The 25,012-nt window shown below is 51.1% G+C and overlaps 1 protein-coding gene across 1 annotated transcript in view; it reads right to left on the bottom strand.

Moving 5' to 3' along the window:
• Positions 1 to 235: 235 nt before the first annotated feature.
• Positions 236 to 25,012, bottom strand: part of MEI1 (meiotic double-stranded break formation protein 1) — a 45,733-nt gene continuing 20,956 nt past the window's right edge. The window contains exons 20-34 of the mRNA XM_086469608.1: positions 24,536 to 24,808; positions 21,308 to 21,473; positions 19,098 to 19,202; positions 17,322 to 17,432; positions 16,584 to 16,765; positions 13,849 to 13,930; positions 13,199 to 13,401; positions 12,399 to 12,480; positions 10,274 to 10,380; positions 2,815 to 2,932; positions 1,832 to 1,953; positions 1,503 to 1,587; positions 1,054 to 1,235; positions 747 to 818; positions 236 to 361 (exon numbers count right to left, since the gene is read on the bottom strand). Of these exons, the coding sequence (XP_086325734.1) occupies positions 236 to 361; positions 747 to 818; positions 1,054 to 1,235; positions 1,503 to 1,587; positions 1,832 to 1,953; positions 2,815 to 2,932; positions 10,274 to 10,380; positions 12,399 to 12,480; positions 13,199 to 13,401; positions 13,849 to 13,930; positions 16,584 to 16,765; positions 17,322 to 17,432; positions 19,098 to 19,202; positions 21,308 to 21,473; positions 24,536 to 24,808 (2,016 nt within the window). The remainder of the gene's footprint in view (positions 362 to 746; positions 819 to 1,053; positions 1,236 to 1,502; positions 1,588 to 1,831; positions 1,954 to 2,814; positions 2,933 to 10,273; positions 10,381 to 12,398; positions 12,481 to 13,198; positions 13,402 to 13,848; positions 13,931 to 16,583; positions 16,766 to 17,321; positions 17,433 to 19,097; positions 19,203 to 21,307; positions 21,474 to 24,535; positions 24,809 to 25,012) is intronic.

Here is a 25,012-nt window from a genome sequence, read left to right as displayed (position 1 = left end):
GCTCTGGGAAAGGGGTACCCCACTTCAGCTCCCCCCAGCCCCGTTGGGGCAACGCACCGGCACCGGCACCGCCACCCGGCCCCCGCTGATCGAAAGGGAAAGGCAACAAAACAAAACCCATGGCACAAACGGAAAGGGGACCGCTGGGCACCGGCCCGAGGCCACCGAGAGGGAGTGAGCCGCTCCGCATCCCGGTGACGTTGTCCCCGCCGCGAGGCACGAGGCCCCGCGTGCGCTACAGCTCCGACTGCGAGCGGGAGATGCGCGGGCCCTTGCGGATCTCCTTCCGCTTCTCCTCCTTCTTCCTCCGCTTCTCCTCCTCCCTCAGTGCCTTCTGGAAGGTGTCGGCACTGGGGAAAAACTGCGGGGTGACAGCGGGGGGGTCAACATGGGGGAGCCCCCACAGGCTCCCAGAGGCACAACCCCCCCCCTCCCCCCCAAACCCACTGAAGCCAACATGCCAGCCCTGCGGTGCCAGGGGGCTTGAGATCGGATGTGGCACAAGGCAAACGGGGTCCCAACGTTCCCATGGGGCAGGTGCCACAGGAGGGGGGAGATGGCACCGGGTGCCCAAAGCTGACTGCAGCCCTGCCGGGGAATTCAACGTGCGTGTTCCAGCCACGCTTCCTCCGGTACTGGGGGTTTCTGTCCGTTTCCAACCAAGCCACGAGTTTCCTTCCCCAGCCAGCTGCCTGGAGCTGTGATGGGGAAGCCCACAGGGCAGTCTGGCGGCGTTGCCGTCTTACCTCAGAGTGGTCTGTTTTAAAGGGATTGCGGTAATCGGGTGATTTCTCACTGATTCCCAGCTCCTGAGCCATCTGCAGAGAGAAGTGGAGACCGCATCGGGGAGCCGTGCCTTCCACCCACACCCACCCTGTGACCAGGGTCCCCTCCTCCCCACCAGCCCCCTCCATGCTCTTCCCCCATCCCTCAGCCCAAGGACAATCCTTAGACATGGGGTATGCTCCCCTGTCCCCCTTTTACCCCCAAAACCTCACCCCCCAGCCCCAGCAGCAGAGAGGGGACACAGCAGGGAGGGACCAGGAGTCATACCAGCCCTAGGACCTGGGAGTGGGGTCCCTGCTCGAACACGCCCGTCAGGTTGCAGAAGCTGATACCCCAGCGGATGAGGCTGTTCCAGTTGGAATTGCGGTCAAAGTAGTGATGCACGATCTTGGGGAAGCGCAGGACGACGTCCCCGAAGAAGGCGGTGTTCTCCACCACGTGGGAGTACGCTGTGGGGACAGCCCCCAGCCCCATTGGCACATGTAGTGCCTGCGTCCCCACCAGGAGAGGGGGAGGCTGGGGGCAAACGGGTAGGCTCCCCAGTACAAACTAGTCAGTAATAGGGTCCCAGACAGACAGGGACAAGCCCAGTTCTGGTACAGGGTACACAGGGGTTTTGTACCTACCCCAGCACCACTCTCAGAAGGAACACTGGTGATGCACCAGCACCAGAGCACTAGAAAACGGAGGGGGGGTAAGGACTGGAGAGGACCTACCATCCTTTATCTTCTCGTCCTGAGGGAAAGGCCCGTCGGGAGGCACGTCAGCAGCGATGAGCACAGCTCGGGAGTCCTCCAGCACCTGCCAGAGCCCTCGGTTACCGGTTACTGCCCAGTCCTGACAGTCCTTCCCTGTACCCTGAGGGTGCTGCCCCAGCCACCCCGCTTTGAAGCCCCACAGCATCCTCCCTTCAGGTCCCAAAGCCCACCTGCCCACACAGTTCTTTGACCCCATGGAGGCCCCTCAGCCCTCCCTGCTTCTCCTGCCCACCCTCCCCAGTTCCATGGCACACTGAGCCCGGAGGGTGGCCCGCGCTGTGGCTCACTTTGAAGAGTCCCTTGAGCATGATGTCAATGATTTTGTACTGCTGGTTGACGTCATTGAGCTCAATCAGGTTCTTCAGCGCGTTCATCTGGTCCTTGCGCTTTACCTCAAACAGCTTCTTATCTGCACCGCTGTCAAGGGCGTCACTGGCACGCTCCCACCATGCTCCTGCTCACCCCCTCTGCCAGGCACCTGGCACCATCCCAGTCCTCCCAGTTCTCCACAGGGTGCCTGAGGGCCAGGAGGCAGCACCCAAGCTGGGATGAAACACGGGTTTCCAGCGCGTCCCTTTGCCCAGATACCCCAGCAAGCCCCTAAACAATGCTGGGTGCTCGTGGGGAGCTTTCTACTCACCAGCCCCTGCTCTGGCTGATGGGCTAGAGGATGAGCATGCAATCCCACCTTCCTCATATGTGTCTCCATGAGCACACATATTAAATATCTTTTCCTAATTTGCCTGTTTGCCAGGGGATGCTGCCATATGCTAGGAAAGGCTTGCCTTAGCCCACCTCCTGGTGGGCAACAAATGCCCGCGGCACAGAGGAGACTGAGTGCCGCAAGCCCAGGAGCCCTCTCCCATCATCCCAGCTGGTGACCCCAAAGCACTGAGACCCGCAGGTGTGCTCTGCCACCCGGCTGACCTCACCGCTCCCGAGAGCGGACTGGGAGACATGCTTGGCACCCAGCATGCTGGAGCAGAAATAAAAAGCACCATGCTTGGGAGAATGCCAGGCACCGCCGGAAAACCCTCCTCTGCTCTTGCACTGAGCCAGGCACTTGGGTAGCAAACCCAGGAGCTCGGCTAAAGCCCTTCTACAGAAGAGTAAAGAGGCAATTGCCCAGCGGTTCTGGGTCCTCTCTCTTCCACCCTGCTGTGCCCCTTTCCGTGGTCTCTGACCCTTTTCCTGCACACAGGGTCCCTCCAGCGTCAGCAGGCACGAATGCATACACAGGACACGAGGGGCAGGCTGCAGAGAAGGATACAGATTTCCAAGCCAGAGTCCACCCTCTGTTTTTCCAGGTCTGCAGAGCTGCCCCAGGACAGCAGCAGCGCCAGCAGAAAGGGGCAGAGGAAGAGAAAATCCATGTCAGCCGCCGTGGCCTGGAACAAAATGGACCAACAAAACCAATGACCAGTGAGGAGACTTACCAAACGGAGAAGTCACACGAGTTTCAGGACTGATGGCACATTGCCCTTGGCACCACGGCCCTTGCCCACCTCTCCCTTGTCCCCATGAGGGGCTTGAGGGAGACAGGGTCCAGAGCAGGGCCATGGGGCAATGCTGCAGCTGGCCTGCTCCCCCCTGTGAGGGAACCCCCTGCTCTCTACCTGCCTCCACTGACAGCTGGGCACCGGCTGGGCCCCCAGGGATCTGACTGGGCACTGGCTCAGCAGAAAAATTAAGTCCTACCCCTTCTCCCAAAAATAACAGATAGCTTTTTGCTGGGTTTGCGAGTTAGAGCAGCCCAGCGACCAAAGCAGCAGGGCCAAGCAGAGGAAGAGGAGGATCACCGAGGGGCTGAAGTCCACCTTTCCTTCAAGCACCAGGCTTGACCACCTCACTTCACCTCTTGGGGTGCTGGTACCTGGACCCTTCCCCTTGCTACAAGCCAGGCACCAGCTGTGGACCCCACGCCAAAAAGCAGCAGTTGGGTGACGCGGTGGTAACTGCATCCTCGCATCTCTCCCCAGGTGGAGCCTTAGGCTGTGCAGGGATGCGGTCGGCAGAGCTGCTCATGGCCACGAGGGTCCCTCAGACAGAGCCAACGTGCAAAAGAGAGGCTAGAGGAGAAGATCCTTAAGAACAAGGACTCTGGTCCCTGGGACAGCCTAGACCTCGAACAGGAGAGCAGTACTTTGGCCTCCACGCAGCAGGACGCAAGGCAGCCTGTCTGCAGGGACGAGGTTTCCGCAGAGCCAAGCAGTGGCCACCGGCAACTACGGAAGCAGCAGCAGCTCCTTCAGAGGCATCCCCCGAGCCACTTCCTGCTCCCAAGGGAAAGGCAGATGTGCAAGGCCACCAGAGCTGCCCTCACCCTGCCACCCCGCTCCCCTCCTGAGCCTGAGCTCGCCTGCCCGGCCGAGTCCCTCTCTGCGATGCCCTAACACTGGAACAGAAACAACTCGTTTTTCATTTTTTAAACAAATACAATTTGTTCAACCTCAGGCCCAGGAGTGAGGCAAAGCACGCAGCACTGGCAGCTCTCCCAGCCCTGCAAGGAGCAGCAGCAACTCCTGCTCCTGCCATGCACCTCCTGTCGAAGCTGAGGCAAGCATCCTCACACCCTCGGCAGGGGCAGGGAAACTGTCAGGCAAACACAAGAAACCTTCTGCATTATTTTGCTGTTGTGCTTTGTAAAAGGCAGCACCCCTGGAAAGTAACGGATCAGAGCAACTACAACCAGCATTACAGAGGAAGACATGGCCGCCCCCGGCATGGGCTCAGCATCATGCCCCATGTTTCGGCTGCAACGCAGAGCCAGGAGGGCAGCACAAGCCTCCCACACCAGGCCTGGGGTCTGTCTCCCTCTGTCCGCTGCGGCGTGAGGTTTAATGCATATTCCAGCCACCCTGAAGGCCACAAAACATGCCGACAAGCTGAGGCTGCAAGGAAAAATTCTCCAGGCCAGGCAAGCAGATGCTCTGCCGGACCCACCAGCCTGGTCAGCCTCCAAGAGACTGCTTCACCCTGCCAAAAATCACAACCCAAGGGCCCAAGGCATGGCTCAGCGAGGAGGTGCGGGTCCATCCTCTACAAAGCCCCCCACCACTGCTCACTCCCTCCCAAGTTCTTGGGGAGGAGGAAGAGCAGCAACCTAAAAGCAGAAATTGTGACTGCCCTTGGACCCAGGGTCCTGTTTGCTCCTCGGATCGGACACACAGCCCTAAGGACCAGGCGGGCGCTCTCGGAGAGAGACCCTGGAGGCAGCCAGTGGCCTCTAGAGGCCACTCCAAGGAGGAAGACATTGAGCTGCAAAAAAACCCGCTCAGGCAGCAGCAGAGAGAAGTGTGGCTCTTGGCTGAAGTGGCTGCTGGACAGCTGGTTGCTGCAGAGAGCCCACCAGCCTGCCTGGCTGCCCCTGAGTCTCAAAACAGAGATGGGCTTTTCCAGAGACAGGATAGCAGATACTGCGGTATAGATGGTTAGTGTTTTCAATGAAAATGATTTTCATGACTTTACAAATCCTCCTGCAGCAGCCCTGTAGATTGTACCATGGGACAAGGTCAGAAGAGGAGGACTGGAGAACCATGCCATACCAGAAGCCCATCACCTTTTTGTCTGACCCCTTCCCTGCTGACACTCATTCTCACATCGAAGCTATTGACCACTATAGCCCATCAGGGCTGAAACACCCCAGTGAAAATGAAGCAGGAGTCAGTTGATGCCCTCACCCGTAGGGAAAGTGAGGCTGCTGGTGCCACGTGGGACCAGCCTGAGCTTATTTCCCTTTGCTGCCCTGACCATTTCACCATGTTTTAATAGCAGAGGACATTCTCTCCTCTTCAGGCCAGACTGTAAGTGCAAGGATTTATTTCAAAGCTTCAAACTTCATGCTTTCCCCATGAATCCTCCCTCGTGCCTTCACACCCGCTGAGGGATGAGATGAGATGGAAACACTGCAGAGCTGCTCCTCTCTTCCCTCCCTGCTCCTCCCTGAACTGATCCCTGCCAAAGCCAGCTTTGCCTGGTGCTCCCAGAGCAGTCCAGGGAGCCAGGGCCCGGCCTGATGCTACAGATGGGAAGGAGTTTCCACCAATATTCCCTCGCAGCCCTGGCCAGCTGGTTGTTTCAGCAGAAAGCCCACCAGTCTGTCTCACTGTCTCCCATCCTCTTAATTTAGATGTGTTTTTCCAAAGACACGACAACAGATGCTGTGTTATAGATGGTTAGTACTTTTCATTAAAATGGTTTTAATGACTTTATAAATTCTCCTGCAGGAGCCCCATCTGAATCGGGCATCCTTGGGATTTAGTCACTTAATGAGCTCGCAAGGCAGAGCCACGCTGCCACGCTTCGGTTCCCAGGAGGGACTTTCACAGGACCCCCCTTCCTCTCTGCAGGGCACTGAAACACAGCGGGAAAAGCATCATCAGCCAGCTTGCCCCAGGAGCACGCAGTGGCAAAACAAGGAATGAAAACTCCCTGCCCCACGAATCCATCCCTGAGCCGCTCCTCTGACAAGCAGATGAGGATTAAATCTTTTGTCGCAGCTGAACCAAAAGCTTTGAAAGTGAAACACAGGCTGCTCAGACTTCTTCTGCTAGGATGTTTCTATACAGGGCTTACAGGATCAGCTGCTTCAGTGAAACAATGACGGCCTTTTATGTCCGCTTGCCTCCAGAGTCCCTCGTGTATCGCCAGCCGGGGTTAGGCAGCCCTGGCCGAAGCCAGCGAGCTGCTGTGATTTCAGAATCACAGAGCAGTAGGGGTTGGAATGGACCTCTGGAGATCATCTAGTCCAACCCCCCTGCTAAAGCAGGTTCACCTAGGGCAGGTTGCACAGGACTGCATTATCCACTGCATCCCAACCCACCTCCGTGCCTCCCACCCTGCTGGAGCGGGTCAGTAGCACCCCAAGGGGTTCGGGCGGCCTCGGGCACAGGGAGATGGGGGGTTCTCTCTCAAGCACCGCTGAAAGTAACGGCCATCCCACGGGGACGGAGGCGTGGAACCGGGATCAGGCGAGACTACCCCGGCCACGCTGCGGGAAACGCACTCAGAGCGGAGGCAGGAGGCGGCACACGACGGGGTGCAAACCCCCTGGCCGGGCCGGGCCGGGCCGGCTGCCCCCCGCCCGGTGCTGCCGGCGCTCTGCTCCTCGCACAGCCCCAACGCGGGGCTCCGGGCTTCCCTCCGGCAGCGGTCACTCCCGACCCGCCGTTCTGCCCGCCCGTGCCCCCCCCCCCCCCCCGCTCCCCGGGCTGCCCCCTCCTCCGCCCTTCCCTCCCGCCCCGCCACAGCCGGGCAGCCCCCGCCGAGACCCCCGGGGAGGGGATGACACCGGGCTGCCCCGGCCCTCTCCCGCAGGCTGCCCCGCCGGAGGGGGGGGGGGGGGGGGGGGGGGGGGCGCGGCGGGGCCGGTTCCCCTCACCTGCGGGCCGGGTTCCGGTACCGGGGCGGCGATCGGCGCTCGCTCACGCCCGCCGCGCTGCCATGCCGCCGCCGCCGCCGCCGCCGCTTCCCCGCCCCGCGGTGTCACTTCCTGAGCTCCCGCCCCGCCCCGGCCCCGGTCCCGGTCCCGGCCCCGCCGGGGCTGCTTGGGCTCCCGCGGCCCGCTGCGGGGCAGCCGGGGCTGGAGGGAGCCGGGCCCCGCGGCGGGAGGGTTTCCCCCGGCACTGCGAGGGAAGGACCCTCGGTAGTTAAAGCCCCGAGGAGAAAGGGGTGGTTGGAGGGGTTTGGAGGCAGCAGGCGAAGCGGGGGCTGGGGCTGTAACCTAAAGGACCACTCGTGAACTGGGAGAAGTCTCCTTTTCCCAGCGGGACAAGCAGCACATTTGCTTTCCCCGGGGGTCCTGGGTGAGCCCCCCAGCACCCCTGCCAGCCCAGAGGAAGCGGGCCATCCCGCAGCACCACCAGCTACGGCAGGTGAGCAGAGCGCCTCTTCCACAGCACCTGCCGCCCACGCGTGACATCGTTTTCAGCAGGCAGTTCTGTATTTTGATAACCTAAGTGCATCAACCAAGGTTCCTCCCACACAGAAAAGGAAACAAGGAGCCATTTCAGTAACCGGGATTTAGAAATGATTTTCAACAAACTTTTTTTCTGAACATGAGCTACAAATTACTTCCTTCGTCCGTCTTCTCTCTACTACTCACTGGGAATAAAAGGCAGGGTGGGGTCTTCTCTTCCATCCTTGCCTTGGTCCTCTGCCACGTGCACAGTCTCTTCTCATTTCAGTCTCCAATGTGTGACAGGGACACTGCCACACTTCCCAGACATCTGTCATTGACGGCATGAGCAGAAATCAAAGGGAAGGCATGGCTGAAACTCCAGCACACTATGGGAATTCCCACATTTGACATGCTGCTGACAGGAGGTTTTCATTACTAAACCAACCCTCCCCCAAGCCATGAAACACCACGCCCACCCCTCCATGTGTAAGAAACACTAGTGTAGGTGAACCTGCAGAAAGTTCCAACAAAACCCATGTCAAAAGCTTGGTTTTGACCAGAGGATGTCTTCCATGTTCACGACTATCTTATATTCAGGTAGCCACCACGGCTGCATTTTGAGCGCATCCAAAACCCTTCCTAACAACAAAGATTTGAAGGCTTCTTCGTATGTGGAAAAGCCAGAAATGAGAAGCAACCTCAGCAATGTAACAAGACCTCCTGTCCACCTTCCCTCACCCCCGTACAAATACGCAAAGGCAGTGGAGAGGAGCTTCACGGGGCTGGCTGGTCTCCACCCGGACAACTTGCACTCTGAGCATCTCACAAGTAAGCACGAGGACAAGCTACTCCTCACAGAAAACAAACACCTCACCCACCACATACCCTGCACGTGGCTGGTGTCAGTGTCCCACAGTGGAGGAAGTCCCCACCCCAACAGGAAATCTCTGCTGCGGCCACCGCACCACTGCTACCTGTCTGAGGCAATGCAGTGTGATGAAAACAGGAAGGCAAAAGCAGACAGTTTGAGAAATAAACAAATACTGCATCAGGCTCCCTCTTTCTCCACAGGTAATCTAGGAGCAGTCCCTGCCTCCATCCCTGGAGGAGGATTCAGTTCTCAGCAGAGGATTCTAAGGCCAAGCAGAACAAAATTCGCAGACTCCACTCAGTCGACCACCTCTGCCATATAGATGAATGCAATCCCAAATCTCTCCTCATTACCCAAATGTCTTCTCAAATTTGGGGATGATGAAGTCTTTATCCCAAAGCTACCACCCAGGGTTTTTCCAGTTCTGTTTGCCTTCAGCTGGAACAAGGGGAGAAGCAGCAGATTAAGCATCCCTTCCACCTCTGTCACACCTACTGCTCTCACATCACCTATCGAAGGCATCTGCCCAGCAAAGGATACACAATGTCCTGATGTTTTACACGTGTGGTCCTCTGTTCCAGGAGGCGCTCCAGCAATGTCTGAATGGTCCTTGACTGCACTGGCTCCAGCTGGCAGTGACTGCTCTGAACCTGAGCAGTCAGAAGAAAGAAGGATTTCCAGACCACTGGGAAACTGTTGGGCTTGTTCCTTCATACCTCCCTCCCTCATCCCCACACAAAGCAATGAGACCTTCAAACTTTGATCTGGGGGGAACCAAGGGGCTATCCAATATGATGACATAGTTTAGGCAGCTGTTGGCATCACTCCCTTTCTGATTTCACTGTACAACCCTCAAGGCATTAGGCCAAGCTACCGGATTCCTCTTCATCTTAATATAACCTCTTCAAAGGAAGTTTATGGCTCCTCATCAAAGGCTAAAGCAAACCCCTAGGGATTCCCTTCTCATTTTCCTAGCCAGTCACCACTCTCTCACCTGACAAAGGAAGAGGCGAAGAGCACGAGATGTGACCTCAGGCAGCTCAGCTAAGTTGGCTTCTGCTGCCTCCTGGAGAATCTGGCTAATTTCTTTTTGAGAAATAATATTGCTGCTCTGATATCTCAGAAACTTGAACAAAGGAAAAAATAGAGGCATTAAACACTGAAAGACCCACAGACTCCAACAGTGACTCCTTTCCTGCAAAGACCTCTTCTACGTAATGGGATGCCGCAGCACCTTCACCACAGGCCTGATTTTTATACCACTTCTAAGAGAACCAGTGCAAACAAACACCTGTGTTGACAGTGCTCTGATTTGTAACCAGACTTACTTTGGTTCAGGTCAGGAAGGCACCAAAATAAACCAGGTCACCTTTTAAAAGTGAAATAAGAATAGCAAATATGCACAGACCCATCCTGTGTTTGGAGGGGGGGAAAGTTCACGTTAATAATCCCTTCCTCTCATCCACTGCCATGAGGGCTTTATCTTCAGTATTTCTGCTGGGTAGGACTGCATCCCCTCTCTTGCTCACAGGCCCCTCCCACGTAAAGCAGGGCAGCAGACTGCAGTTAACTCCCAGCCCCGAAAAGTCAGGTCCATAAGGTCAAAGATGGCCAGACAAGCTGTGATGCCAAGCAGAGCTCCGCTCTCCGGAGAGCCACAGCATGCTCCCTGACTGGTAACAGCAGTTGCATTTTCTCTGTAGGTTTCCCCTCTCCTCCCCAGGGGTCCTAGATGATAAAAAGAAATGCTGCAAACACCAGAAGAACAGGACGTGCTTACTAACAGTGGTCAGCTTCTGCAGGGCGTGGAAGGGAAGTTCACTTGAAAGAATCATTATTATAAGGCACAAACACAGTGAGATGGTGTGTGCAGAGGGAGTAAGCTCCAATAACCGACCCACGTGCACTGTACCAACGTACTGGAAAACATGAAGAACAGCCTGCCCTTCCCCTGCTCACCAAGGTCATCAGCCTGAGAACTTCTGGCTGCAGAAAAGACTTCTGGCCCCCATTGAGTAGCGTGAAGAGCAGGAACCGGTGCCAGGGCTGTGAAGCAACATGTAGAGCTGGGAGAGAAGGAGAAGCCAATCAAAGACAGCTTTAAAATTGGCCAAGTGACAGGCTGGACCCGGATAAGGACAGTCTTCAACACTGACCCAAAGTTTTCTCTTTCAGACCCCATGCTGTGAAACACTAAGGGGATATTTTGGTCTGTTCTTTTTAATCTGTCACTCTTTGGGCAAGAGTTTAGTCATGAGGACAAAAGCTTAACAGCTTTTTAAAGCAGAAAATACATTTTGTCCATCTTTGTGCTGGTACAGGAAGAGAAACCTTCTCCTGGGGTGCATGTCATAAAATAGTATGGGGATATCTTTAGCCCAGGGTTTTAAAAATAATACCCTCTGGTTTCAATATGAGGACAAGTTTCCTGACCACGGATTTTATTTAGCTGCAGAATACTCTTTGGGGAATGAAGAAAGCCCTATAACATAAGCTGCATAAACCAAGCCTGGATCTGCATCAGAGAGTATACTATGGGGACCAGCCAGTCTGATGGCAGCAATGCAAACAACAGTAGAGAAAATGTTCTTAATAAGGAACATATATGATAAACAGAGAGAGGTAAGGGTCAAGGTCACCATCTGTGACAGCATGAAGCCTCTCACTGAATGCTAAGTGTCATTAGCTTGTATTCAGTGCGGGTTAGGAGCAGGCAATGGACAACTACAACAGGTCAGTTTATATAACTTCTTACACCATGGCAACATGCCAGAGTCTTAGAAAGGTTCCTCTCCCACTGGCAGCCACATAACCTCCCTATTGCCACTACAAGAATCTTTTCTATGGGAAAACATCACTAAAAAATAGCATAAAATCTTTGGGGGATATCTTTTAGATGGTGGAAATGAGAAAGTACCAGCACTGTGCACTGAGCCTGCTCTGCACATCTGGAAAAACCTCTGGACCGAGAGAGGGTTTTAGAAAGCCTCAAATGAGGCAAGTCCTAGAGGCAGAGTCCAGGCCACACTCTTGCAGTGTTCTCGCATCTTTCAGTCAAACAGAGCTATGACTCTCATTCTGCTTGGAATAAGGAGACTCCTGTTACCGCTGTTGTGAACTTCTGCACCACAGCAAGAACTCAGGCAGCCAAAGTGACAGGTTCAGCTGCTGCTGAAGCAGCATTTCATTAGCTTAATCCCAAATCAGCATAACCTCCCCATAACATGCCACCTTTTTTTTTTTTTTTTTTTTTTTTTTAACCCAGCCTTTTAATAGCCTCCCTTCAGCTACGGGCTGTCATTTATCTGCAGTATGACATCTTCATTCAACTGCTTCCTCTCTCCCACCAGTGTCCCTTTTGTCTGGTAGTCATTCACTCTGTCCCCTTCTCTCTTAGTGTTTAAATGACTGAATTGAACAGTCAGGGTACAGGGAACTTTCTCTCTGTTTTAAGATCAGAGCCAGCACCTGGACTTTGTGGCAGGAGGCTGACAATAAGCAGAAGGATCTATTCTTCCCCCCAACTGTACAACGCTGTCATACCATGTTACATTGCTAACGCGGTATATTAGGTCTGACATGGGCTCTGGAAACCAAAATCTAGAATTTCCAGCTTCCGTTCCCTAAGGCTGCTAGAACCCTGTTCTCCCTTCCCCTCCCTCAGGGCCGAACTGTGACAAACACTGTCTGTGCAGAAGACACATTATATTCAGATCCTCCCTCCCCTATATGTATGATCTAAAGGTTTGCTATAATTGGCCTGGAAGTGAAAGACTGTTCCTATACTCTTTCCATTCCTAAACCTTTCATTCTTACCATATCGGGGGGTGGGGAATGACTTTCTTCCTTCTGGAAAGTATCTTGGTGTCCAGAGCCAAAGTGAGGGCTCATGCCTGGAGGGGAGCCAGGCACTGTGATTTCATCCCAGAAAGCACATGATTAGCTTTAGACATACAAATAATTTTTCTTTTTGGGCATAAACTTATTAAGCATCTGCTCCAGGGTGCTACTGGATAGAGATCAAAGAGCTCAAAAATCACTGCAGGAGGGAAACCCAGGAGAAGAAAGAGCAGGAACACTTTACCAACATCCTGGTTCTTCACATACAGGTATTCCAATAAGGTTTCCAGGCAGGCAACCACGGCTTGAGAGAGCAGCAAGTCTTTCTGGAACACCAAGAGGGGGGAAAAAAAGAAGGTAAAAAAAAAACCCCAGTCAACAGCTATTGCAAGAGGAAAATTCATAAAGTGGCAGGATCTGAAGAGCACGCAGCACAGGAAAATAACACCCTTCATCTCCTTCACGGGATGCCACGTGCTGCAAATTATCTGTCACATCAAGGAGCCAGACAAAGGCACGACTACTTATTCTGAGTCTAAAAAAAAAAAAATTAAGTAACAGCCTCCAAATAAAAAAGATGGGAGCCCAACATTACTTGAGAGAGTTAACCCTTGGAGCCCACCATCACTTCAGCAAGTTAAATGTACAGTGATGTATGAACCCCCAAAGCACCTTGCCAGGGGCGTGGGGGAAGGACTGGGATTTGTTACAGTTTTCCCACCTCTGTCCCTATGGGTATGGCGTCTCTGCAGAGCAGGAGATAGGAAAATAGAAATTGTCATTAGTACACAGAATTTCAGCTATCCAGTTCAGCAGCAGGGAGTACCACATAGCTTGATTTACCTTCTTTCTCGCTGCGCCATGCTGCAGCAAGAGCACTTTCCCTTCTCCTCATCACATGTCTGAAAGGGGTGGAAAATGTAGGCAGAAGAAAAAAAAAAGAGGCAGCCTCTTAGGTTCTGCAACAGGGTGGTTTCTCCTCAGGTTAGTGTACCTGCTTGAAGCCCAACACTAGTGTTGTTCCAAAAGTCCTATTTTACATACCTGCAACTGGACATGCACCAAAAGGTTCTGCAGACTGACAACAAGCGAGAAGACCTGCCGTGTGGCAAGGGGGTGCAAGGCAGCATCCTGCAGTGATGATGGCTGTGGTTGCGTAGCACCTTGGGCTGTGTTTTGGCCGATGATCACCAGCAGAGAGGAGAAGTTCTGTTGCAGGACAGCTCTCAGGAACTGCATGATGCTCACTAGACAGGGAGCCGCTTATTAGTGTGTGTCAGTGTTTTCCTCTCCCCTGCCCTGTGTGTTGGTGCCTGTGCAATGGCACAGGAGAGGGTGAGGAGGGAAAACTTGGTCTTAAGGGTCCACCAGAGTTGCCCAGCAGCTGCTGACAGCTGCAGACAAGAATGGCAACGTGAGTTCCCTTGTTCGCCTCCTCCCTGTGAAACCCTATCCCAGTTCACTTGAGTTCCAGATGTCACTAACAACTTCCAAGGAAGATTTGTCCAAACACAGCAGAACTCCAGACAGTTCCCTTTTGCCCTTTCTCACCACCAGTTACATACTCCCAAAGCTTCCAGATTCCCACCAGCACCTCCACCATCCCATTCCATAGTCACCACTTCTCCCTTGTTGCCTGTAACGTGGTACTAGCAGCTTCTTCCAGTCAAATCCCTGTAACAGATGCAAAATACCTAACAGCAGGATCGGCTTCTTGTTCCTGAAGATGACCACATTCAGGACTTCTGTTAGGTCTAGAGAGAGTGTTTGGTGAACCTAGAGGACAATGAAATAGAAGAGAAAAAAACTGTGCTGGTTTGGACCAGCTAAAAAGCTCCCTTACATACTTTCAGTCCTTAGATGCTACCCCATGACGACCATTGAAAAACAAGGTAGCAGCAACAGGGTTTCAGGAGTCTGACCCAGAAGGGAGATTCACATAACTGGGCCCTCAAGCTTCACTCACCACGAGTTGCCAGCCCCACACAACTTCCAAACCCCAGTGCAACTTGTTTGCCTGTCTCGCTCTCGCTACTCCCTGAGTGCCCACTGGCACATGGCTGTCAGAATGCCAAGCACATGGAGTAGCAGGAACAGCCATCACCACACAGCCAGTCAGCAAGACTGAAGAGCTAGGCAGCCAAAAGCCAGCAGTGCCAAGAATCTGTCTCTGCCTGCTTGAGCCGGGAAGCCTGTAGAGAGCCCAGGGCTAGGAGCTACGGCACGGGTGAAGGAGGCAGAGGAGGTTAGGGACTAACTATAATAGACAGATAAATGTTAGATTTGACTAGATAAAAGGAAGAAATTTTTTACAATGAGGGTGTTGAAACACTGGAACAGGTTGCTCAGAAAGGTGGTAGAAGCCCCATCTCTGGAAACATTCAAGGTCAGGTTGGACAGGGCTCTGAGCAACTTGATCTAGTTGAATATGTCCCTGCTCACTGCAGGGTGTTGGACTAGATGGCCCTTAAAGGTCCCTTCCAACCCCCAACTATTCTATGACTCTGACTTGGGAACTAGGGGAAACAGGAAAGATGGGCTTGAGAGGGCAGCCTGCAATACACCGTTTCCCTCAGAGCAGCCATCCAGCAGTGATGGCACGAAGCCTCACAGAGCCCCAGGAGGGTTCAAGCTCTTCAGTTAAGGCAGACAGTTGGCATGGGAGGGCAGGCATAAGGACCACAGGGCTGATTCCTTCAGACAATCTTCTGAAGAGAGAAATGTTCAACAGGAGAGTTAGGAGTACCTCCTGCAGCAGGGCAGCAGTGGTTACTTGTCTAAGAACTGACAAGCCAAAGCCTTTAACAGCCTGCTATCCATGACCCACGTCTACCCACAGGCTTCTGCTAAAGCCCGTAGCAGTAACACAGTTAAGATAGAAGCTTGCTATGGCCACACAAGTCCTCACTATTAACATTAGCCTGAGATGAATGTGGCCATTTCTCAGAGCCATTGTTTCCCTCTAAAAAACTGCAGGCTCCAGGAGACAGCATGGCATCAGCCACATTCATAGCCACAAAGGCCAAAGGCTGTCTTACAAGAGCCTCCAGGATGCTTTGTGCAGCTTCAGCTATGCTGAGCAGCAGGAAGCAGCAAGAGAAGTGAGTCTTCCTCTTATCTCCTCTCCTTCCCCCTCAGCAAAAGATTAGAAACACTGAAGCTTAGAAATACTGAAGATTAGAAACACTGAAGCAGCCTTGAACCACTTCCATTTGCCACCCGTATCTGTAGTTTCTTACCCCATCTCTGGTGCAAGAAGGATTCTGGATTGCACATCATAGCACCTGGAGCCGGTAAGGTAAGTAAACAACAGGTTTATAAGCCACTAAATGATTGCACTTAAAGGATTAGTATCAGCTGAGAGAGACACTCCCAGAAGATGAAGCTCAACATTAGCCACTAGAATTGAATCCCCTTTGGGACCAGCACAACACTGACCACCCACAGTCCTGATGTGGAAACTGAGAAGGTAAACTGTGCTCAGCAGATAACAGAGCTGGGTCAGGCAGGTCTTGCTATGCATTCACGCAGCTGACAGTCCCTACAAGCCCCATGCTCGTAAGCAGAGGCAGCACACTCATGAAGTAACAGGTGCAGACTTGGTCTGCGTTGGCCTTTTGGAAAATATCTTCCCTCAGCATTAGAAAACCAACCCTTGCCTCTCTGTGCAGATGCACGCTCGTCCTTGATGTGATTTTATCATCTGCAAATAGGTGCAACAAGTCCCAAAGAACACTCTGCTGGGCATAACTGCAAGAGCAGAACTGACAACTCATGACATGCTGTTTAACTCTGTATCAAGAGAGGGAGAGAGGCCTGGGTAGATACTTCAAAAGGAAACGTCGTCCCCTTCTGCTGGCATTAGACAGCGCTTCCCTTGAAGTTGCAAATCCAGTATCAGCTGACAACTCCAGCTCAGCTCTCTTGTCGGACTGCAAAGCATCAAATACAATGACAGCTGCCTACATTCATAAGAGTTTGCTAATGTTGAACGCTTACTTGCCAATAATAGGTTTGGATTGTGACTGTTCCACAGTTGATCACTTTTGTATCAAAACAGCAGTTTACAACACGAGAGCTGTGTCTCCCACCCCCAGCCTTCCCTTGAGAAAGGCTTTACAATTTATTTTGCTCTGTCCTGAAGAAGAAAGTGATTTAGACGAGGAGCACTGGGTATGCACTTTTTCCCCCAGGATTTCTGCCCCTCTCTAACTCTCTAATGATTCAAGTGTCAGCCTTCAGCAACATGCTAGCTTCCAGTCCTGCTGCAGAAGTGCAGCAGGGAATAACTTGAGGGCAATAACAAAAGACCAACCAAGGCAAGCAGATTCCAGGCCAAAGCAAACCACTTTCCTCTTCTAATGAAGACCTTTTTTTTTCTTGCAAGACTTAGCCATTCCCTGGATCTAAGCACTAGAGTGGTTCTAACCTCAGTATTGTAGCGATGCTGATAAAGTAAGAGGGATGCAACCAACAGCCATCCAGAACACAGCAAGGCATCCCCAGGTGACAGGTAAGCAGGTTCAGAGGGAGGGGACCGCAACCAGGTGCACTCCAAAACCTTCTGCAGGAGCTCGAGCAAGGACACGTTGGAGAGCAGCACAGCCACTGCTGTGTGGGAGAAACATAACCAGGGAGGTTGATGGGATGGCATAGGTTAAACCAGCTTGACAAGCAGAAAAGAAGTGCAGAGCACTCCCCTGCTGCAGTGAGGCTGCCACAGCTCATCAGAATAAGGCTGCCCAGCTACGCTGGTATTCATCTCCCACAGCACAAGCAACTGCTTGGCCAGCTAATAAAATGACCAGCCTTCAGCTAACACAGCTGGAAGGTTGGTTAGAGCTGCTCTCTATGATTGTTTCATTTTTTGAACCATGGCAATACCAGGATATTTCAAACAAGGCACCAAAGCCCCACTGCTGTGTTTTAAGAACAAGAAAAATACAGTGGTTCTGTCTCTTGGCAGCCAATTCCTGAATCATCAGAAAGCAGCAAAACTAAACCAAACCCCTCATCCCAAATACAAAATGGTCTTTGTTAACTGTAATGCTGCATCTAGAGGAGGAAAAATCCATTTTACCTGCTGAGACAGTTAGAATACGGCCTCTGATGGCCAAGCTACAACCTCGCTGACGTTACCTTAGCAATCAATACGATCTTGCCTCACCTCTCTGTTGACTACAAGGTGTTGTCTGATGAAGGCTCCAGTACAGAAAATTCAAGGATGGCTGCAGGAGGTCAGTGTCCCTTGGCCTGCATCTCCCGCAGAGATTACTGACTGGAAACAAAAGCATGTGCATAACACAGACCCCAACATAACAGAGCACCTCAGCACAAGAAAGAACTCAGTCAGTGGGGAGAGAATTCGGACAAGAGCGACACAATCTGAAGTGAAAATAAACAGAGCATGGTACAGACAAAGAAACAGGCATCTGCCCTAGAGTGTTTGCTTTAGACCAGACAGTGCAGTGAAGGATGACAACAGGGAGGGGGGAACAGAAAAAAGTATATTAAAGGGCATATATCACATTGGGCAGCAATGAATCCAAGAGCAACAGACTATACATTACCTATTTCTACAGAGTGAGTTTGATCCTAATACTAGGTCAACCATCAACAGCCATGTGCCTGTCTCAGATGATTATCAGATTGGGGAATGGCACGGAAAGCTGTGCTCTCTGCTCTCACCAGGAATAAATGCGCCATGTCGGTGGTACACACCAAACACTTAGGAACAACGTTTAGCAAGAGTTTGTGAGGGAAATCCAGGACTGCAGGGCTCAGCAAAACTGTCACAGGAGATCTTTTGAAGAGCTTGAAGTCTGAGTAAGCAATTCTCAAAAAACACACACCAACACGCCTCCCCATACCCCTTCCATCTATGAGCTGCTTTCACGTAGGCCTCAGAGAAGAGTGCCCTGCACACCCACCCCTGAAGAACATAGCCTGGGGAGCCAAGCAGGGAATGAAGGGGGTGGCTGGGGCAGGCAGAGAGTTGTGTTGAAAAATACAGAGCAGAAAGCAAGAGCAGAAGGAGCTTGTGACTCCTGGGAGCAGCTGAGCTGTGCTCTGAAATCACAGCAGCTAAAAAGGGCTGGTATAAAGAGGACATGCTTCTTCCACACCCCCAGTTCCCTTGGCTAATGAACGTCTGAGAAATACTGCTTCTTCACAAGGGCAACACAGGCAACCCCAAGACACGGAACATTTAAAATTGAAGGGGATAGTGCTTCAAAGTCTGCTGGAGAGATCATCCTCAATGAGAGGATGGATCACCTGAACTTCCCTCTAGTATCTATTCTTTTTTTCACAGCCTGCATGAACCTCCAATAGCCAAGTAAGAAGGGAGAAGTCACTGAGTAAGGATCACCAGACAAGAGAGCAGGTCACAGTATGGTGAGTGAACAAACACAGCCTGCTCTTCTCTCTGGGGTGGAGTGGGCAAGTCCTGCAGCTGGTGGGGACCCATATACTCTGGCCCTCGCACTCCAGGAAGAGCCCAGGTTCACTAGGCTGGTGGTCCCTGATGGCCGGTTCACAGGACACCCCTGTAGCCTGAAGCCCACAGGAGTGTGGTTAGCAAGTGTGGATGGGGAAGGATGTTTCAGGAAGCACACCAGCAATACTGTCATGTGCCAAGTCAACAACAGTCACAGACCCTGAAATCATGTCACAGCTAGGAGAATACTTTGGCCACCTTGTGAGGTTTCAGACAACAAATGTGTTGTAAAAGCAAGAGGCAGAGAACCTGGGTTTTGTTGACTGACTGGTAACCAGGGCTCTTTACAATGCTCTGGCTATGAAAGTATCTCAAAGCATCTGTAACTGTAATGCACGGTACACTTTCTCTCAAAGGACAAAGAGCCAGCCCCTCATCACCATACGGAACAATTTGCAAACACACATCAACCCCCCCTGGGAAAAGATGGATGCACAGACTCACCCTGGTGAAGTAACTTGAAATCTGTGCTGTCCAGCTCCCTCACACTTTTGCTCCGCAGCTGCACCAGGAAAAGGAGGCTCAGCAAAACAGGCAGGTTCCTGTTAGCTAAGAAGGGTGTAAACAGCTTAGCTTGTCAGTGAACTCTAAACTGTTGTACCTTAAAGTGTGCCAAGAACTGTTAATTTTCCAGCTCAGGAATGAGGGTGGGTTAGGGGAAGAAGTATTCCCCCTTAAACACACACAGATACACACACACGATCCCAACTTAGTTCTTGTCTCTACAGTCCCCTCTGGATCAGGCCCCCTTTCTGCCAGCATTGATTTGCCTAAGTTACACACTGGATCCTGCCAACATCATTCTAGGAACAGCTAGAAAAGGGGAGCAAAAAGGAGGCTAGGGTTTTACACCCTTAGTGAACCATGTAAGGTTCACCTCACACTCAAATGGACACCGCTGACAAGCTAGAAGTCCCCAGCCCTTTGCAGCCTGCCCTCTTCCCATCTACTCAACCATCACCGGCAGCCCATGCTTTGACAGCAGCCCAGAACCTCGGAGCGCTCGGCTGCACAGCATTTGTTCTCCTCCATCTTGCGAGGCGGGAAAATGCTCTCTATCCCACCCCATGGGGCAGAGCAGAGACAGAAGAAGTGAGAGCCCCACACAGCAGGTCTGTATGTGAGGAGAATGGAGCTGCTTAGACCACCAACTCCCCAGGGCAACCCCCTCCCCAGTATATTCACTCTTCTACAGTGCTGTAAATAGGTAAAGATTTTGTATGGTATACAGACATACCTACAGCGAGCAACTATCACCTCTAAAAAATGCCTTCACAAAGGTTCAGTGGTTTTCAGTTTTGAGGAGGAAACATTTACAGTGTCTTTAAGGTTAACGTATTCTCCATGGAGTCCCACTGTGGGGCCTTCTTGTCTAAGAACAGGCTACTGTTTGAACAGGGATGCAGATCTCCTGGTCTTATCTGCCCCAGACCTCACAGAGAGCTGCCTGTGTGCTGGGAGACAAGGAAGTCATGTCTCTAGAGTACATCTGGTGCTTGACTTCCTGGATGGGGCTGCCAGGAACTCAGTTAACAAGTTCAAGATGCAGTATGAAGAGCAGCTGGGGATATTAGTGGGGATATTCGAGCAGAAGGCCTCGAATCTTGCAAAAGCCCTTCTAGCCCAGTGTCCTGTCTCCATCAACAGTGGTTTGGACAAACAAGTCTGACTCCTGCAACAGGAAATGGACAATCTACCTCCCCACAGCCCCTGGCACCCCTAGATCAATGACAGAGGGACACCACAACTCCAGATGCGCACTATTCCAAACAAGATCAGATCTGGCAGATGCCAAGGTTGCCTTCTTTATTCATAACCTTGTAGCCTCATGCTCTACCACACTCCTGCTTTCAACCTCCCTCTTCTCCAGCCTACTGACTTTGCTGGACGTAAGGCAAAAACATTTTCCCTCTTGTTGCTTCCATACCAAAACACCCCGAACAGAGCAGGACTGTTACGAGTGTCAGGAGCCCCCTCAGGAACAAGCAAAAGTTGCGAGAGGCCCCTATCGCAGGGGAACCAAGGACATCGGAGAACTGCTCCCTCTTTCAGCTCAAGCTCACAGACTGCTTTTCACAATGGGAAAACAGTTCCAACTCCACAGCCAGGGCTCGTAAAGAAAAAAGAGGGATTTCCCCCAGTCACAACCCTGCTAAATCTTTGTGAGATTTAATAGAATTATGGGATCTAGTTATACCACAGCTCCTGTTTGGAGATCGATATCATGAATAATTCAAACAATCTCTGCTCCCAGTCTGAGTGTGCTCAGGCACACCAAGCTGTTTTGCACAGAGAAGAGGCAAAAAAGAGGATGTCTTTCAGTCACCACTTGAGCCCCTGTTCAAGCTGGGAGATTTACCAGCACAGGTCTCCACTTGAAAATTTATGACAGTATAAGAAAACCTTGCCTTGGTTTAACAGTCACAGTCTGAAGCCAGAACAACCTAAATCAGAAAAATACTCTCTCACTTCAAAACAAGAATCTCTGGAGAAGGAAACTAAATCAGCACAGTTCTGTCCATAAATGTCCTCATGCAGACAAGTACTGAAGCTACACACCCAGTTCAAAAACACTTTATGCCAGACCCCATCCCTTCAGCCGTCCACCCTGCTAGTTGATCTTACAGCAAGACCAAGTCGCAGAGAGGAGTCACCTTGTAAGGAGGCCGAGGTGCTCTCTACTAGCAGCTGCTGCAGAATCTGTAGGAACTGACTCCTGAGGAGGTCGCAGACAAGGACATCCTCATTTCTTTCCAGGAAGGTCCTTAGAGTCATCAACACCTTCCAAGCCACCTCCACAGAGCTTGAGCACACCAGGTCCTACGAGGGAAGAAGCACGCACATTACCCTTCTGCCCTGATTAGGCAGAAGTCACTGCTATTTAATACCATTATGCTAATCTGGTGCCTTGGGAAACAGCCTAATAAAGCACCGTTCAGATTAAGTATGTCCTGATTAAATAGAGAACTGAATAAAGCAGCTGGACTCTCATCTGATAGGCACCTCTGGGTAATATCCTGTTTAACGAATGCATTTGGCTATGCAACTCCCGTCCAGCACGCAAGTGCAGAGGTAACATACATTTAAGATCAGGATTTTAGACAAGCGAGATCCTAAAGTCAGAGCCCTTCTTCCAAGAGCACAGAGCCTCTGGCACTTCTGCTCCCATGGTGTTTTGAAAAATCAGGTTGCATATTAAAGCTGCTTACCTGAAGTCAAGCTTATGAGTCAGTCCACAGTTACTCATTTTCAAAAGGCTGGCAGCCTTGTATCTGCAGTAGCAGTATAACAGCTAAACTGCATGAAACGTACATAAACCAGACAAGCAACCACTCAATCACAGAAAATGGAAGAGTCATGTACACAGCATTCAGCCCACGAGCCTGCTCTCCTACAGAGCTCTGTCTGGAGTCTCTGAGCTGAATCCCACAGCCAGGAGCCTTAATTTGGTCATATTTCTATTATTAAGGTGCTTAACTACACCTGCATTGCATGCACAGATGCAGTTCCATAAAGATCAGGCAGAAAATGCCTACTAGTGCTAACATAATAGGATCATCACAACATGTATTATGTCAGCACTACCTTTCCTCTCCTCCCCCAGTAGTCCTGGCTACTGCATTGCAAATGGTACAGCTGAAAGAGGTACACAGAAAACCAGTCTCAGCAACCAAGCCTGCAGCCTGCCAGGACGGCCTACTGCCTTTTCCAGATGCCTTCCCCTATCACACAGCAGTCATGCATCCAGACTGGGATGATGGAGAGGAAATGGCCATGGGACCCCAGACCCAAGGAAAGTAGTTAAGGTAAGAGCAGGCTGTCTGTGCCAGAAAAATCTCTAGTTCTGAGCCTGATTCCTGCCCATATCTGAGACCTTCAAGAATAAGGGGCAGAGAGCTGTCTGCAGAATTGGTTCTGCTGACATAGATCTGCTCCACATGACATTCAGGAATGTAATCTAACGTCAGTCAGCCTATCTCCACGCTCTGAGAGAGCAGCTCAGCTCTGGAACGTGGAGAAGACAAGTGGGACAGCGCGTGATCACAACCACATTCACCCTCAGATGAACACACACAGCACAAAATGGCACTAACCAAGGGCCACAGCCTTCCTGGTCCTGGTAAATGTATCACTATGTTAACATCTTCCTTCCTACTTGGGAGCTCAAGGTCTCAGATGAAACCACTAACCATCTGTTCTATCTAATCCAGATAATTAGTAAAAGCAGATATGCAAAGAAATTATCCTTGGAAGGACATTCATTTTTGTTTCCCTGTACCATGCAGAGGCCTTTCTATTTCACTAGTGCATTCTCAGGCTGAGATTATTCACCTCATAAGTTTTGTTTACATCTGACAGTATATTTATCCCAGGATATTGCACTGCTTTATCAGCCCATCTAAATTCAGATTGATTATGCTCTTCCCCAACTGAAAGGTGAATTGTCAAAGCCTGTGATTTATTACAACTCACTCTAAAGACCAGGACAGAGCTAAATTAATTTATCTCTGCAAGAGCACACAGCAAGATAGAAGAGGGAAAGCAGGAATGCTGTACCATTCGGGGAAGGAGCCACTGTTTCTCTTTTCCTTATTGATAGACCTGTGATGTATACATCTGCTTTAGTTTATGGAGTGACATGTTCTAGAACTACTGCCAAAGGTAACAGTGTGGGCAAGCCTCATGGGACACTTCTCCTTAATTTGCACCCATATGTCAACTCATTGATCGCTTTTACTAATGCTCTGCCATGGTATCAAATGCCTGGATGTTGCTACCCACTCTGCAATACCACCCCAACCAGTGCCAGTCATTTTAGTAACCAGGGATACTAAAATTTACTTCATAGCCTCTTACATCAGGACAAATACATGCCAGTCTGTAATGGCCGACGGGTGCCCACTCAGAATCAAACCTGCTTCACTGTCTGCTGACAGGGGTTTCTATTCTCAATGATACATAGTTTTAATCTCCCTAACAGGCTGGAGAAGAAACATCACAGCTCTTAGCTTTTGCCCTTACAGGCAAATCTCCTTCTCTTGTGGAAATGTTAGCAAGTATTTACTATGTGACTGGCTGAACTGTCATGGGACAAGTGGCCACTGATGGAGAGAGGTGACAGGGCAGGTGGGAGGGGTGGAAGTGAGAGAAGGCCTCTGAGTAGCCACCAGGACCTGGATTCTCTCATGATTACGTAGGTTAACAGAGCTCATTACACCAGCTAAAGACAAACACACTAGTCCTGCTACTTCACAGCCCCTTTCTCCCCTGCAGTGATTAGTTCTCCCTGTCCCAAGATTTTTATTTTATCTTTTAAGAGCAATAAAACGTGCTATTTGCAGTCCTGAAAACTCAAGAGTACTGCAAAAATCTCTGACAAGATTCTCCAGTCAAAAACAAACAAAATTAAACTCTCAAGCAAACAGAAAGCCGTGCCTTCAAGACCTGTTCCCTGCACACTGCTTTTTCAAGTTCTTTGTTCCTCATACCCTTCTCATCTATCAGTAATAAACCATTGCTCCCAAACTGGCAAAACAGCTTCCTGAAAGGCAGCCACAGAAGAATCTGGAGTACCCAGCTGTGTATCTGGATAGAGAAAGGAATGGGGTTTTTCATGGCGTACCTCAGCAGCACCCTTCAGGTCCCTTTCTAGCCAACTCTCAAAAGATCCCTTTCTATCACAGTGGATGGATGACAGAGAAAGTGCTAACACAGTCCCATTTTCCATATCAGGCTTCCCTGGGAGGTAGAAGTCTGTGTATACACACATAGGCCCTTCTAGCAGAATCCTTGGCCTCGTAACAGCACTAAGAGCTTTAAGAACCAAAATGCCCCCTAAACCAGGGCCAGGATAGCAGCCTGTCCTTGTGAGTGTCACATACCAGTAGGATAAGTAAAATGCTGGAATTGATCTTCAGAATGGGAAGTAACGGGTTAGCACTGTTCAGCTGATCAGACACGCCAAAACCACCTTCTTCAGTCTCAGTTCGCTTCCAGTCTCCCCAGGAAAACCAGAGTTGGAGGACTTGGTGTCCAAATCTCCCCATAAGTTCAGGGTAGCGCAGGACGAATTTCAGCAGGAGAGGACAATGGACATAGATCAAGCTCAGATCTGGAAGATTATCCAGGATCCTCCTTATGGTACACAGTGACCTCTGGTAAGTGCGTGGGAGGGAAAGGAGGAGTGGGAGAGAGAACAAAATAATCATTAAAGACTGAATATCAAAAAGCTGAAGCGATGAGAGTTTACTGTGAGAAACAGTCATACTGCCTTTTAAGTAGACAATCAAATATATCAGTTAAACATCATTTTGTGAAGCCCATTTGCATCACAAAGGCTAAGAAACTTGTAGGCTTTA

Source organism: Leptosomus discolor, chromosome 1, assembly GCF_034619465.1.
Source record: "Leptosomus discolor isolate bLepDis1 chromosome 1, bLepDis1.hap2, whole genome shotgun sequence".
NCBI lineage: Eukaryota > Metazoa > Chordata > Aves > Leptosomiformes > Leptosomidae > Leptosomus > Leptosomus discolor.
The sequence above is the reverse complement of the archived record's forward strand: the minus strand, read 5'-3'. Positions and strand labels throughout refer to the sequence as shown.